Source organism: Mandrillus leucophaeus, unplaced genomic scaffold (genome assembly GCF_000951045.1).
Source record: "Mandrillus leucophaeus isolate KB7577 unplaced genomic scaffold, Mleu.le_1.0 Scaffold293, whole genome shotgun sequence".
Lineage (NCBI taxonomy): Eukaryota > Metazoa > Chordata > Mammalia > Primates > Cercopithecidae > Mandrillus > Mandrillus leucophaeus.
In genome coordinates this window covers 1769800-1785145 of record NW_012103065.1, presented here as the reverse complement: position 1 = coordinate 1785145, position 15346 = coordinate 1769800, and the positions used below count along the sequence as shown (strand labels likewise).

At 33.5% G+C, this 15346-nt stretch overlaps 1 protein-coding gene across 2 annotated transcripts in view; it reads left to right on the top strand.

Annotated features, from left to right (window-relative positions):
- The window catches only part of SEMA3C (sema domain, immunoglobulin domain (Ig), short basic domain, secreted, (semaphorin) 3C), a 183989-nt gene that overhangs the window by 106805 nt on the left and 61838 nt on the right, over nucleotides 1–15346 (top strand). For both annotated transcript variants that reach the window (XM_011986104.1, XM_011986103.1), the window contains exons 5-8: nucleotides 521–640; nucleotides 8438–8528; nucleotides 13651–13770; nucleotides 15203–15345. In XM_011986104.1, coding sequence (XP_011841494.1) covers nucleotides 521–640; nucleotides 8438–8528; nucleotides 13651–13770; nucleotides 15203–15345 — 474 coding nt within the window. The remainder of the gene's footprint in view (nucleotides 1–520; nucleotides 641–8437; nucleotides 8529–13650; nucleotides 13771–15202; nucleotide 15346) is intronic.

Sequence of the window (15346 nt, the reverse complement as noted above, 5' to 3'; positions counted from 1 at the left end):
CCTGTAATAATGTTTTGACTATTCCTGAACCACTGTTTTCCTTCAGTTGCACCAAATCTTAGTATTTGATTTGGTACTTCTACAAGTTAGATAAGTATTCTCAAATTACCTTGAAGAGGTGCAAATATATTAATAGTTCCCCAAAGATATAGCCTACTACAAACTTGTCCAACCTGTGACCTACGGGCCTCATGTAACCCAGGACAGCTTTGAATGTGGCCCAACACAAATTCGTAAACTTTCTTAAAACATGAGGTTTTTTTTTTTGCGATTTTTTTTTTTTTTTTTTTTAGCTCGTCAGCTGTTGCTAGGGTTAGTGTATTTTATGCGTGGCCCAAGACAATTCTTCTTCCAGTGTGGCCTAGGGAAGCCAAAAGATTGGACACCCCTGGACTAATAACATCAAAAGTTTATGTCACCTCATTGTTACCTATCATACACGATCTCAGGTTAACATAGCTAACTGAAATAACAGTGAAAGTCATTGAATTACTAACTGCTTATTTACTGATTCTTTTAGCACGGCTGTGGGAACTTTGTCCGTGTAATTCAGACTTTCAATCGTACACATTTATATGTCTGTGGGAGTGGTGCTTTCAGTCCCGTCTGTACTTACTTGAACAGAGGGAGGAGATCAGAGGTAAGCGTAACTATTTAACATTCTTAGTTTTGATAATAGTGTCAAGGATTTTTGAAACTGTGTTTTAGAGTAAAGACTTGGAAATATCAATATTCGTAAAATATTTTCATGCCCTTTAAACATAAAGTATATTACATATTTTCCTGTCTGCCAAGTTACTTGAAGTATGACCTTTTGCCTTCAGCTAAAAATGTGTATATATTTTTGTGTGTATTATAAATATGTAAATATATATATATACTTTTAGTTGGACACAACTATATATATATAATTTTAGTTTATATGTATATATTTTTAGTATATCTATATTTGTAAAGCTGTAAAAGGTAAAAGAAAAATGTTATAGTTTCAAGATAACTTGAATGTAATACGGTGATAATATTTGCTCCAAATTATAGAAATATTGTATCATAAACTTAACCTTCTCAAATCTAGTATAATTTCTTGTCTTTCAAATTCAATAAAACTTTATAAATGTATATCTGTAAAAGATGTATAAAGCAGGATGCCAAGTATCTGCTGAAAAGAACTTAATGTAATTAACAAATCATACTTTTATCTTAGACCAACATCATCCTACATTAGGCTATTCCAGCCTTATTCTTACATTAGTTAGAGTGATATGGGGTATTATGATATGATGTTTGCTGAACACTAGTCAAATATATACCTAATGTATAGTCGAATATGAGGCTGGTTGAACTTCACCTGTGCTATTTAAGCCTTTGTTATCCCAGTCCACAGCTGTTGACTAAGGAAAGTACATTACACCGAGAGAGTTTCTACTCATTCTTTTAGTCAAACATCTTGTTTTACTTAATATAATTATTTTAAAAACTGAATTTTTTTTTTTTTTTTTTGAAATGGAGTCTTGCTCTGTCACCCAGGCTGGAGTGCAATGGCGCGATCTCGGCTCACTGCAAGCTCCGCCTCCTGGGTTCACGCCATTCTCCTGCCTCAGCCTCCCAAGTAGCTGGGACTATAGGCATCTGCCACCACGCCCAGCTAATTTTTTGTATTTTTAGTAGAGACGGGGTTTCACTGTGTTAACCAGGATGGTCTTGATCTCCTGACCTTATGATCTACCCACCTCGTCTTCCCAAAGTGCTGGGATTACAGGCATGAGCCACCACGCCTGGCCAAAAACTGAATTTTCAAACTTGGTTTGACTTTATTATGCAACTTAAATATAGAAAGTCCAGTTTTTAAATAATATTTTAATTTGATTTTTTAGATTAGAATTTTGCAAAAAATAAATATGGCTACTGATCTAAAGCTTATTTTCCTTTAACAACAGTTAATCTATTTTAGTACTAATGACTGAACAATGATGTTTTTTTAAGTTGTTTTTCAGACATGTAATTTATACATAAGTATGTTTTATTGAATAAGAAGTCACTTAAAAATAATTATAATTTGACCCCAAAATGAGACATTTTTAATGTGGTTCAAGATGTTATGAAATATTAAAATTCTTACAAGGAAAGTAAAGTTATGCTTTTTGGAAGAATATAGTTGGCTGCATTGAACTTGTCATTAAAACCACATGCCTGTGATCAATTGATTAAATAAACTACTGCCTCAGACGTCTGCAGTCTGTCAGACACTTCCCTGAAGTCTGTGCAGTCACTGTACAGGCCAACAATAGCATAGCCATTTTCAGAGCACACATTTCAAATAAAATTATTTTCCCATGTACGAATTGCCCACTATGCACTTCAAGGCGTAATTGGAAATTCTGTCCAAAAAAATAATCTCCTTTGGAAAACCAGCATGGAATACATTTTAATCACTTTGCTAAATATGAACTACTTTAGTCTCACTTCAAAAGATATGTTTCAAAAGAGAAGCAGTTTCATTAATGAATCTCTGAAATAATATGTGAACATCTTAAGAGCCAATTTAGGTATGAACAGGGTTATGATTTTTAAGCTTTATAAAATGTAGTCCTTGATAGTTCACTCTAGTCGGAGAATCTCACTATAACGTCACTTTTGTATATTTGTAGTATGAAAACCATAGTGTAAATATAGAACTACACAGTTTAATCAAACAGATAATGGATTTGCTTTCTTTTAGTTTAGGATAAAAGATCTCCTAGCATAAAATGACCATGATGCAAAAAGTTTTATTTTGAGAGAATTCTTCTCGATCACTAACATTGTATTTTGTAATCACCAAGGGTAATAGTTACTGCTGATACTCTTTTATTGTTATTGAGAGATGACATTTTTCATCTATTCAACCATAATTTGAAGGTGAACCAAGTTAGGTTGGCAGAGTTATTTTAATTATTCAATTTTATATCTGGGACATTACCTGCCATCTTTCACTGGAGTGTCTTCATATATATTCATTGGTGTTAGGGGGATATTTGATGAGCCTACTTCGTGTTTGGCACATCACATGCTTTTGTTATATCCCATTTCTCTTCTATTATTTGCAAGACTGATTCAGAGCTTTCTGATATTTCAACAGCACCCACCTAAAGAGCCTAGAATCCTTGCTACATGAAGACCTAACCACAGTTCTTCTCTTGTGTCTACTGTCTTTACTTCTTGTCTTCTGTTCCTGGAAAAAGATAAAGCAATACAAGTGAATTATGATTTTAAATGAATGAATAAAACATCAAGCAAAAATGGTGATTGGTTAATTTTGCAGCAAATTCTTGGAATATTACCACATCTTATCTTTGATTTCATCAGATGTTTTCATAACATCTGTTTCAACAACTGAATACCAATTCAGCTCCCCCTAAGCTCCCCTGACCCTGACTCTCATCAGGCAGGTAACTTTACCTTAGACTGACCAAGAATATCACGGGTGACCAAGAATGTCATAGGTATGCAAATTATCTTCTATGCTTTTTGAATGAAATTAGCCACCAATCTAGTCTGTTTCAGTATCTTTTGCTAGTATGTTTTCTGTTTTAGAAGAAAAATTATACATTTTCTGTATTAAATTCTTTGATAAATAACCTTCATATTTTACTTTTTTTTTTTTTTTTTGCCCATTTAAAGAAAGGATTGGATTTCTTTCCCTTAAAATCCTTTTTTTGGTTCTGTGACTTCTTTTTTCTAATTTTCTCCTTTCTCTTTTACTTCATTACTAAGCTTCTCAGAGTAGGAGGCTGAATTTCTAGGTTTTATGCTCCAGTTCTGTATATCTTTATTCATCCTTTCTAATATTTCACTCCTACACATTAACTAAAACTGTTTGATTAATGGCAGATTCCTCAGTGACCAAGTAGACTCCCTCAATCTGTATCCCCTCTCCTAGAACAATCTATGACATTAAATTCCGCCATTCATGGTCTGTATTTTTCATTGCTTTTATTGACGTCTATGACCATAGGACACTTTGCTATGCCTACTTTTTCATTTTTCACCACCTACTCTCTGTTATTTTCTCTTATTGTTCAATCCAGAAATATTCATTTAATGAGAATAAAAGCAGAATCAAAATCATGTTGAAGCTTAGGCTACTTTAAAGATCATGGTCTTTCTTATATCTCAACAGAGAAGTAAATTAGAACAATCTTTAGCAGAAAATGGCATGAACAGAATTGTGTTGTCACTCGTGTGTTAGGTAACAGATGATTTGTGGCATGGGGAGAAGGGGAGTGGAAAAGTTATAGGAGATTAGTTTGAGAGTTGACGTAGAAGACCACAAAAGAGATTGTTTTACTCAGGTGATAGCAATGGTGACAGAGAGTATAAAATGGTATAAAGTGTAAAATAGTATAGATGATGTTGATGGATTTGGATATAGAAAAGAAAATGATATAAATGTTGACACTTTCCTTGTTCGTTTGTTATTTTCAGCCTCTTTAATTGTATAGTTGCTATGAACTGAGATGAGAATGAATAGACCATGTATAGGGTAAAGATTATAAGCCTGAGTTTGGTCTGTTGAATGAGAGATGCCATGGAAAGGTCTAACTAGTGATATCAAGTAGGTGGTTAAATATAAGGCTGAGTATATACATGTGTGAGTCATTGTTTATAAGAGTAACTGGAGCCCAAGAAAAGTATGGATTTAATTATGCAGAGAGGGAGATAAAGTATAGAGTGAAAGAAAAGAATGACTATGATTGAGACTTGAGGGTCTCCTAACTAATGGCCAATTGGAGGAAAATCACCTTACAAACAAGCCTTAAAAGGAGCAGACAGGGCGGAGCGGGGTGGCTCATGTCTGTAATCCCAGCGCTTTAGGAGGCCAAGGCGGGTGGATCACGGGTCAGGAGATCGAGACCATCCCGGCTAACATGGTGAAACCCCGTCTCTACTAAAAATACAAAAAATTAGCCGGGCGTGGTGGTGGGCGCCTGTAGTCCCAGCTACTTGGGAGGCTGAGGCAGGAGAATGGGATGAACCCGGGAGGCGGAGCTTTCAGTGAGCCAAGATCACAGCCATTGCACTCCAGCCTGGGTGACAGAGCAAGACTCCATCTTAAAAAAATAAAGAGAAACAGAGAAAGGGGGGGGGTAGGGAAAAAAAGACTATGTTGGTTCTGGGAAATAAAAATAAGTCATTGTAAAAACAGAAGTTTTCAACAATTCCAAGTGCCATTGAGAATTCAAGTAAGATGAAGTCTAAAAAATAAGCACTGAGTTGTGTATCATGATTGTCATTAAAGATCTTATCAATAAGTGTTTCAATGCAAAATTGACATTAGATGCTGAATTAAAGTGGATTGAAAATAAAATGGCAGGTCAGAAAATGGTTATGAGGATGTATGTAATTCCCTGAGAAGTGTGGTTTATAAGGAGAGTAGTATATGGGAGCTGAAGGAGTTGTTTAAATAATGGCATAAAGGCTCCAATTAATAAGATGAAAGTATGTATCAAATAAACGCAAGGAATAATGGAAATCTAAGGTGCCCAAAAAGACAAGACAAGATGAAATCCAAAGCAATGAAATCCGAAGTACTGGCCTCAAAGTAAGAGAACTAGTCTCATGTATTAGTGAATATATTAATATAATACTACATTACTAAATATAATATGGTATTTGTGTGTTTAGTAGTGAGGAATTGAAGATATGCCATTTAAGGGCTTTGCTTTCTCTGCACAGTAGCAATAATATGAGTTGAGAATAAGTTAGGGGGTCAGAAAAATCAGGATTTCACTGTAGTGGCAAAGGCTTGAAATTTTTGATGACAGAACCAGTTGTGATAAGAGAATCTTTGAAAGGCCACTGTACATTGTAGGGGATCCACTTGTGGTTGGTGATCACAAATCTGCAGTGTATTAAATTTACTTTTTTAGGTTACCTTTTACAAAATCTTTAGTAGTTTGGAGGCAAGTATGGAGAATGTAGATAGATGTATTCCTTTGGGGTGTGGATGCAATGAAAAAAGTCATACATTCAAGGAATCGAATGTTGTGTCAAAATTTATTGAAATTAAAAATGGAATCTGGCCAGACACAGTGGCTCATGTCTGTAATCCTAGCACTTTGGGAGGCCAAGGTGGGCAGATCACTTGAGCCCAAGAGTTTTAGACCAGCCCGGGGAACATGGTGAAAGCCCCGTCTCTATAAAAAAAAAAAAATACAAAAAAATAACCAGGCATGGTTGTGCATCCCTGTAGTCCTAGCTACTGCAGAGGCTGAGGCATGAGAATCGCTTGAACCTGGGATGTGGAGGTTGCCGTAAGCCGAGATTGCACCATTGCACTCCAGCCCAGGAGATAGAGCTAGACCCTGTCTTTAAAAAACAAACAAACAAACAAAAAACATGGAATCTAACCTGTTAACAAAGTCAAAAAGAGAAAAGCCTAATGAACTGGGGAGAAGTAGAGAAGAGTTCTTAGGAGACAAGTCTGAAGAATTATTTCAGGGTACTTGAGATAGTTATTATTAGGATAGACCATGTCTGCTCCTGGTGGTGACAAGATCTACATCTAGAGTGCTGTGTGATGTAGGAGTAGGTCAGTTGAGAGCAAATGGTACCTAAACAACCTCATCAATTCCTGCAAGACGAACTCTCACTTATTTGGTCAAATCGGTCTCCAGCTCTAGAATCACAATAAGGCTTTTTTGTTTGTTTTTCTTCTGGTTTATGATTTTTTTTTAGTTTAGTCGTTAACATGAACGAAGACCTTTTGGAAATCTGATTCACTAGGTGTCAGGAGACTGAATTCAAATTGTGCTATTATCACCCTTTAGCTACATGGTCTTCTGGACAAGTCATATTTTTTCATCACCTGTAGAGTGACTTCATTGATGAAGATCTTAGGATACTCAGAAAGAACCTTTTTAGGCTAGAGGTCTGTGATTCTTTTTAAGCTCTATAATTCTCTGTTATGTTCAGAGAGGTCCTGCGGTAGTATAGACACTCAGTATAACAACTGTGTACTAGCTTTATTTTTTGAAGGAGTCAAAACTTTAGAATCATCTTTGTTTTCCTGAATATGATCAATTAGAAATTGATTGTGATTGATGATCACATATCTATAGTTGTTTGGATTTACCTTTTTAGGTTCCTTTTACAAAAGTAGTTTGGAGGCACGTATAGAGAATGTAATAGATGTATCCTTTCAGGTGTGGAGGCAATGTGAAAAGGACAACAAGTACAATGAAATTAGAACCACCAAATTATAACTGATTGCCAAGCTCTGTTGATTGCCACTATATAAATTTTCTTACATCTCTGCTGCTCTTACCTTGACCACAGAAAACATGCCATGTCAGATTATTACCTTCTAATTCCTGGACTCTTGTAATAGGAAACTAACCAGTTTTCCTGAATGCAGTGTCTGTTTTTATACATTTCATTCCCAGTCTTCCTAGATAAAGGCCAACTTTCTAGAGCAAGGTTTTGATCTTTCCATTTCCACACTCAAAAATATTACTGAGTTCACATTTCTTTCAGGATAACTTTCAAAAGCCTTAGCTTGATAATTAAGATTCCTTATCATCTTATTTGACCTATTAAAATGGTCATTTGTTTTTACTTTGAATTTTAGTAGGGGGCTTGTACTAACTTTATATAAAGAAAAAGGTACATATTTATACTGACAAGATATTTGTTCTTGCTGAGGCTAAAACCATTGAATTTATTGCCCCCAATCTATAGTCCTCTCTCTTCCCTTTTCCTGCTTAACTTTCCTTCTCAGTAGCAAGCACTATCTAACATATTCCATAGTTTAATTATTTATTAGGTTTCTCACTAGGTTATAAATTACTTGAGGACAAAAATTTTGGTGTATTTTATTTACAATATCCCCAGTGTTTAGTCAGTTTCTGGTACATGGAAGATGCTCAGTAAATTTTTGTTAAATAAATTCATGAGTAAATGGCACATTTTAAATCTGAATTATGAATTGTTTTGTTGAATCTTGTACAATGCTTTATATGATAACATTAAACAGTAAGATAAAATTCTGTGTTTTAAAAATCTTAATTATTTTGAAAATATTATAGTCCTTACATAGATTGTTCCTCTATGGACAATTGTCTTCTTTCGGCTGATGTTCAACACATCTAGTTGAGATTTATAATAATACTTGGTTTTCAAGTGATTTTTGCTAATGTCGATTTGCAGAGAACAACTTCTTGGATTAGCCCTCTGGGGAGTGTAATAGAATGAGAGCTAGCCCTTCTGTGGTTAGCTTGTAATTACAGATCAATTCTCCTCATAGTTTTAGCAAGTCTTAATATAGTAAATTGGAAGGCCTAATAAGCAACCAACTAGAAAGCATATTAATTTTAACAATGCTTTGTTTTACTGATGAACAATTGTCTTCACTAAATAAGTTATTGTTGCCACATTTTAAATTTTATCTACAATAAAGGACCAAGTTTTCATGATTGACTCCAAGTGTGAATCTGGAAAAGGACGCTGCTCTTTCAACCCCAACGTGAACACGGTGTCTGTTATGATCAGTAAGTAGACAATGAAAGAGGGAGGATTAAACATAAAATAACATGGAAAATTAGCTTGACATGGTAGGCCTGTTCTTGATGATTGTATGGATGATAGTATATGAGTAAAATAATACGAAGAAAGTTGTGAGCTGAGAAATAGAGAGTTCAGTTTCTCATTTGTAAGAATAAGATTAATTAATAAGCATGTAACTTTTCATCTATAAATGACAGTTTCGTCATTCCTAGAGCAAGCCGAGCATTTTTAAAAGTGTGTATATGTATGCTTATATATTATCATATGTATACTTATATGTATACTTATATATTATCATAAAGTAGTTTTCAGTGTTTTCTATAATTGTGTTTATAGTATTAAGTACACCCACTTTTCCTCATGTTTTAGTATTTTTTCTTTACCTTTCATTATTTTTTATTTGTTTTTAGTTGACAAATAATTGTGTATATTTATAGAATACAATGTGGTGTTTTGATCTATGTATACGTAAAGGAAAAATTCCGTCAAGCCAATTGACATATCCATTACCTCACCAACTTATTTTTTTGTGATGAGAATGTTAAAAATCTATTTTTAAGCAATTTGGAAATATACAATAAATTTTATTTATTGTCACCATGGTCACTGTGCAGTATAGTAGATCACTAAAATCACATAAAATTTATTCCTTGGATAAACATCTTTTTTTTTTTGCCCCTCCCTCTATCCTCCAGCCCCTAATAATTACCATTCTACCTCTGTTTCTATGAGATCAACTTTTGTAGATTCTACATATAAGTGAGATCATATGTTATTTGTCTTTCTGTGCCTGGCTTATTTCACTTAGTGTAATGTCCTCCAGTTCCATCCATGTTGTTATAAATGACAACATTTCATTCTTTTTTAAGGCTGTATAGTATTCCATTGTGTATATATGTACCACATTTTTAAAAATCCATTCATATGTTGATGAACACTTAGGTTGCTTCCATGTCTTAGCTTTTGTGAATAATGCTGAAATTAACATGGAAGTATAGACAATGAAATATCACCTCACACCTGTTTGAATGGCTGTTATCAAAAAAGACAAATAACAAGTGTTGGGAAGTATATGGAGAAGAAGGAATTGTGTAAATTGTTGGTGGGATTGTAAATTAGTACAGTCATTTTGGGAAATGGTATGAACATTCCCCAAAAAACAAAAAATAGAATCACCATATGATCCAGCATTTCCTCTTCTGGGTATATATCCAAAGGAATTGAAACCAGTATGTCAAAGAGGTATCTGCACTCCTGTGTTTTATTAATCTTTTAGAAATAGTTAAAGGGGTGTTTTTTCAAAGGAAAGATGAACAAAGTGCACGTGTTAGCCAAGTACATTCTCTGGGGATTGTCTAAAAATTGCTATGGCAAAAAGGAGATGGTAATAAAGCTATTTTTTTCATTTTTTCACTTTACACAAAATATCAGTTAAGCCACATGCCTAATTGCTTAATGATCCACACATTGACAAGTCAATTTTTAAACCTCAGTCATTGAATGGCTTTCCACGACTCACTTAAAAGACATTCTCTTTTGATTAAGACACTTTAAAAATATGCCTGAGTTGGCCTGGAGCAGTGGTTCATGCCTGTAATCCCAGAATTTTGGGAGGCCAGGGTGGGTGGATCACCTAAGGTTGGAAGTTTGAGACCAGCCTGACCAACATGGAGAAACTCTGTCTCTACTAAAAATACAAAAAAATTAGCCAGGCATGGTGGCATGCACCTGTAATTCCAGCTACTTGGGAGGCTGAGGAAGGAGAATCACTTGAACTTGAGAGGCAGAGGTTGCGGTGAGCTGAGATTGTGACATTACATTCCAGTCTGGGCAACAAGAGTGAAACTCCGTCTCAAAAAAAAAAAAATATATATGTGTGTATATATATGTCTGAGTATAAATATATATATGAGTATAAATATATATATTTATATATCTGAGTATAAATATATATATTTATATATCTGAGTATAAATATATTTATATGTGTGAGTATTAAATATATATGTACATTTGTATATATATATCTGAGTACAAATATATATGTATATACTTACATATCTGAGAATATATATATATATCTGAGTTACCATGTGTTGACCAAGTAGCAAATGCTGGATTTTAGTATGTCATACATACAGTAAATATCTTTTCCTCTTTGCTTTTTTTTAATGTATTGCCAGCATTAAAATTTCATCCTTCAACCATAGAATAGGTGAAAAATAATTATTGTGTTCAAAATGCTTGCTTTGATTCATCTACATAGATAACTCATCTTTCTTTCTCATATCTGGAAATTACATTAAGACAGGTAAACCTTGGAAGTTATTCAGTGAATTGCTTGAATACTGGCATCCAAATCAGACAGGGAGGAGCCAAAAGTATATCATTTAGGACATAAAGTTAGCTTTGAAACTACAAAGTTATCGAATTATGTCCTATGCAAGGCATGTTTCCAAATATTATTTAATAGAAGCAGTGGTTTGGAAATTCTTTTCTCCATTATAAAGGAAATTTTATTCACCTTCAGAAACCATGTGGTGTGTTTGATAGTAATTAAATATATACAGTTTTCATTTGTTTCCATTTAAATGCTACAAAATAAACCTCAAGGGTCTGTTCACATAGCTGCTACTGGAGTTTTATCTCATTGAATATTGTTTAGAATAATAAGGATTAGAACAAGGCATTATAAATTTTCTTGCTAAATTGTCTGAAGTCATTTAATAGTCTTGCCCTTAGAGAACTGGATTTGTTTCCAGAATAGGAGTTAGACATTGGCCTTCTTTGTTTCTCAAGGACCTGAGAGTTGAATTCCTATGCTCGTGTTCCTATACTATTAATATTTGAGTAACTTTACATTTTTTAATCAAATGAAAGTCACTAAACAATTTGCTTAACTTAAAAACTGACAGTAAAAAGAACAAAAAGCTTTATGAGATTGTAGTTATAATTTTATTCATCCAGTTGATTATCCCTCTAAAATTACCTCCTGTGATTTGTGTGGTCATCTCCCTTAACCTTGTAATAGTGCTTTATCATTTCCATTCAAGCACAGTGCGCTAAAAAAAAGCACAGATTGGTTAAGATATTTATATCTATTAAATTACCAGAGACCTGAAGAATTAGAATTCCAAATTTCATAATGTAGTTGTGCAAGTTCACTGTGCTTTTGCTATTTTCAGTCACTGCTGTAGGGCAACGACGAAGTCGGATGTTGTCTTTTAAAGAGTCTACATAAACTTTATGAAGTTTTTCTAGTTGGTAGAAATGCAATTGGAAAGCAAAATGTTTTTGAAATAAAGTTAAAAGGCACAAGTTTATCTCTGCATGAAGTCCTGCAAAAAATCTTCCTCTCAAAATGCTTACCAAAGTGACATTAATCAAAAATTTCTTACTGATATAAAATGAAGCAGAAAGTTCCTAACTTGCTATTAAAATTACTGAGAATTTAATATAGGAAATGAAGCCAATTAGACGTGCAGGCTTATGTAATGTTTGAGACATAACTAATAAGATGGTATGAAGTAGGATTAGAATTAGTCCTCTCTGCCATTCATAAACTTCTTAGTATCTTTTTTCTCTTTCTGCTTGAAAACAAATACGACAATTGATAGCTGTGTCAATCTGTTGAATAGCAGGAATGTATAATCCACAGTTTTATTGTAACAAAAATGTGAAATAATTATTTACAAAGTTGCCACAATTTAATAGCTAGATCTGTGTGTATATAAGCCTCACAAATGTTCTCAGAATTTTAAAGAAGCTAAAATGGTAAAGAAAAAAAAAGCCTTCATGCACATTTTTGTTATCTCCCTGTAATCTGTTTCCATGGGCCTAGAACCCCTACTAGGAAGGAGAGCTGAGCAACCAAATGCCCGCCACACCAGCTTGCTAACTTGTAGGGGTCCAGTTCATAACCTGGTGAGCACATATTAGACACATTCCATTCTTCATTCGATGCTGGGCCGACTGGTACTGCTTATTACTAAACAGTGAGCTTAGAGTACTTTGAAACGTTCCAGTCCTGCCAAAATGACCACAGTCTGAAGGTAGCCCAGGGAGTAATCCTAGAACAACAGTCAAGGAACACAGCTGCATGGCAGTTCAGTGGGCCAGGCTGATAAATTTCATGCTTTTTAAAATAGATATTTAGCTACTGTTTTATACTCAGGAGTCACATTTGTTACCAATTCAATGCTTACTGCTTCTTACTAGATGAAAAGTAATATGGATCTTCGAACAATAAGCTAAATGTTGAATGTTATGTATATATGTATGTATAGATTAATACATCTGATTCTGTTAATAGTAAAAATTTATTTAATTTTAAATACCTTTTCTTTCTTATCATTGTATTCTATTTTTATGGCTGAGTTGCAGTTGAAAAAGTAGCACTTTGTTTACCTTACCAGGAACCTTCTAGCACTAAAGATCAAAATATATACTTTTAGTGATTACATTTTTCAATCACTGATAATATTTTGACAGTTATAATGTGGCTTCCTCGTCATGTCATAATAATAGTTTTTAAAACTATTATGTTCAATCCATTTAGGAAAGTCATAGAAATTTTAATATGTGTTAAGAACTTTTAAGATCATAATCTAATTCCCATACATTATAGATTAGAAGGTTGAAACTCCAGATGTTCAATAGCTTAGCACTAATTCCCAGCCTGTTAGGGATTACCAAAGTTAGAAACCATGTTTTCTGACTCTTACAGTGTTTTTCTTTTAAATGTGTTATAGGTAAACAATTAAGCTATTTTGTTATCTATATACACCTGCCATTTCTGATAGACTCTATATAAAAATTAATATATAGTATAATTAAGTACAGGTAGAGGAACTTTCACTTTTACATAGAATAAAGTTGCTTTGAGGTTTGATTTTTTTAAAAACATAGTAATTATTCAGGCAATAATGAGAAAAGATTAAAATTTATAAAATTTATTGATTCACTGAACAGTGCAAACCAATTAACATTTGGTTATAACCAATTATCATAACACTGTAATACCTGTGGTGATCTCCTAATAAACTCATATAGAACTTCAAACTAGCTTTAAAAATTTACGTTTCATTAATATTTTCTTTTTCATAGATGAGGAGCTTTTCTCTGGAATGTATATAGATTTCATGGGGACAGATGCTGCTATTTTTCGAAGTTTAACCAAGAGGAATGCGGTCAGAACTGATCAACATAATTCCAAATGGCTAAGTGGTAAGAAAGCATTTGATGCATTTTTTTTTAATCATGTTAAACTAACTTATTTAATTCCATCCTAACAAGTAGGGATAATGGTTAAAAACTAAAATATCAGGCTATGACATGAATAATAGTAATTCTGTACTCTATGATTTAAAATATTTGGGGAAAATAAATAATTGAATAGCTCATAGTCTATATTTTGATTCTTTATTTCTATTAATCATCCTACAATTATAAGAATATGAATAAATAAAAGTGACAGTGATAATTTACATTTCAGTACCCAAGCATCTTCTCCAGTTGTTTAATTGTAACATATTGCAATTAAATATGCTTTTTACTTCATTTAATCTGCTTGTGTATTTTAACAATACCAAATCTAAAAATTATACCAAATGTATGACATTTAGATGAAATGAATAGGGTATAGCCGGGGCCTCCTTTTTTGTTTTAAACTTAGATTCTAAAATTATGAAACTGGTATGTATTTTCTCATAAATGGACTAATATTCAGTAGAAATCATAGGAATGATAACTTTATGATTATCCGTATTCAGTTGCCTCCAGCTCTTGGCATCATATGGAATTCACATCAAAAAAGGTGCTCATTTGGTTTTACTGTATTATTCCAATCAATTGCTGTTGTTTAGAGCAATTAAAAAAAAAAAAAAAAAAAAAACTAAGATTCTTGTCATTTCACCCTGGAGAAAATTTTTAGCTGACCCTTAATGTGGCAATTCATTTAGCATTGCAGAGTTAAGCATGAATCACCACAGTGAAGCATCCTATTTCGCTGATAGGCCAGCACAAGAAAGCATTGATTGTTCATTTACTTCTTCAGATTATTCCTCCAGTACATCTGGAAATAGAATATTCTAAAAGTTGCTCTGTTCTTGAAATAAGGAAACCCTGTATGTCTCCAAATGACTAACGATGCTGTTTTTCCTTGAAAAGTTTCCCCTTCATTTCATATGTTGCGTTATAAGAAAGATCATGTTTTTCAGAGTTTGGACTTCCAACTCCTTATTCTGCTTCAACGAATTTGAGTTTATATGCGCTAGATTGAAAAACACACTTTGAAAAATAAATATTTTTTTCAATAAAACAGCCATCAGGTTCCTTAGGAAATAACTGGTAGAAAAGTTTTTCAATTTTTTGAAACTCACCAGTGCACAAAGAATTTTTGTATTTCGTGCACTTCCAGGATGTATTGCAGACAAAAAATAAAGTGATTTATCATACTATAGCTATACTTTGTGGTACCTGGCATTCCAAATGTGGTATGGTGAGTGAATGCAATTACTGCTTTTAGAAATGCTATCTGTAAATATTGAATTGTTTTTTCTACCAAAGATGAGGAAGGCATGTGCCTGTGGTCTACTTAGATGACAGAAGATAGATTTTCATCATGAATATATACCTAGTCTTTTGTATTTTTTTCTAGAACCTATGTTTGTAGATGCACATGTCATCCCAGATGGTACTGATCCAAATGATGCTAAGGTATACTTCTTCTTCAAAGAAAAACTGACTGACAATAACAGGAGCACAAAACAGATTCATTCCATGATTGCTCGAATATGTCCTG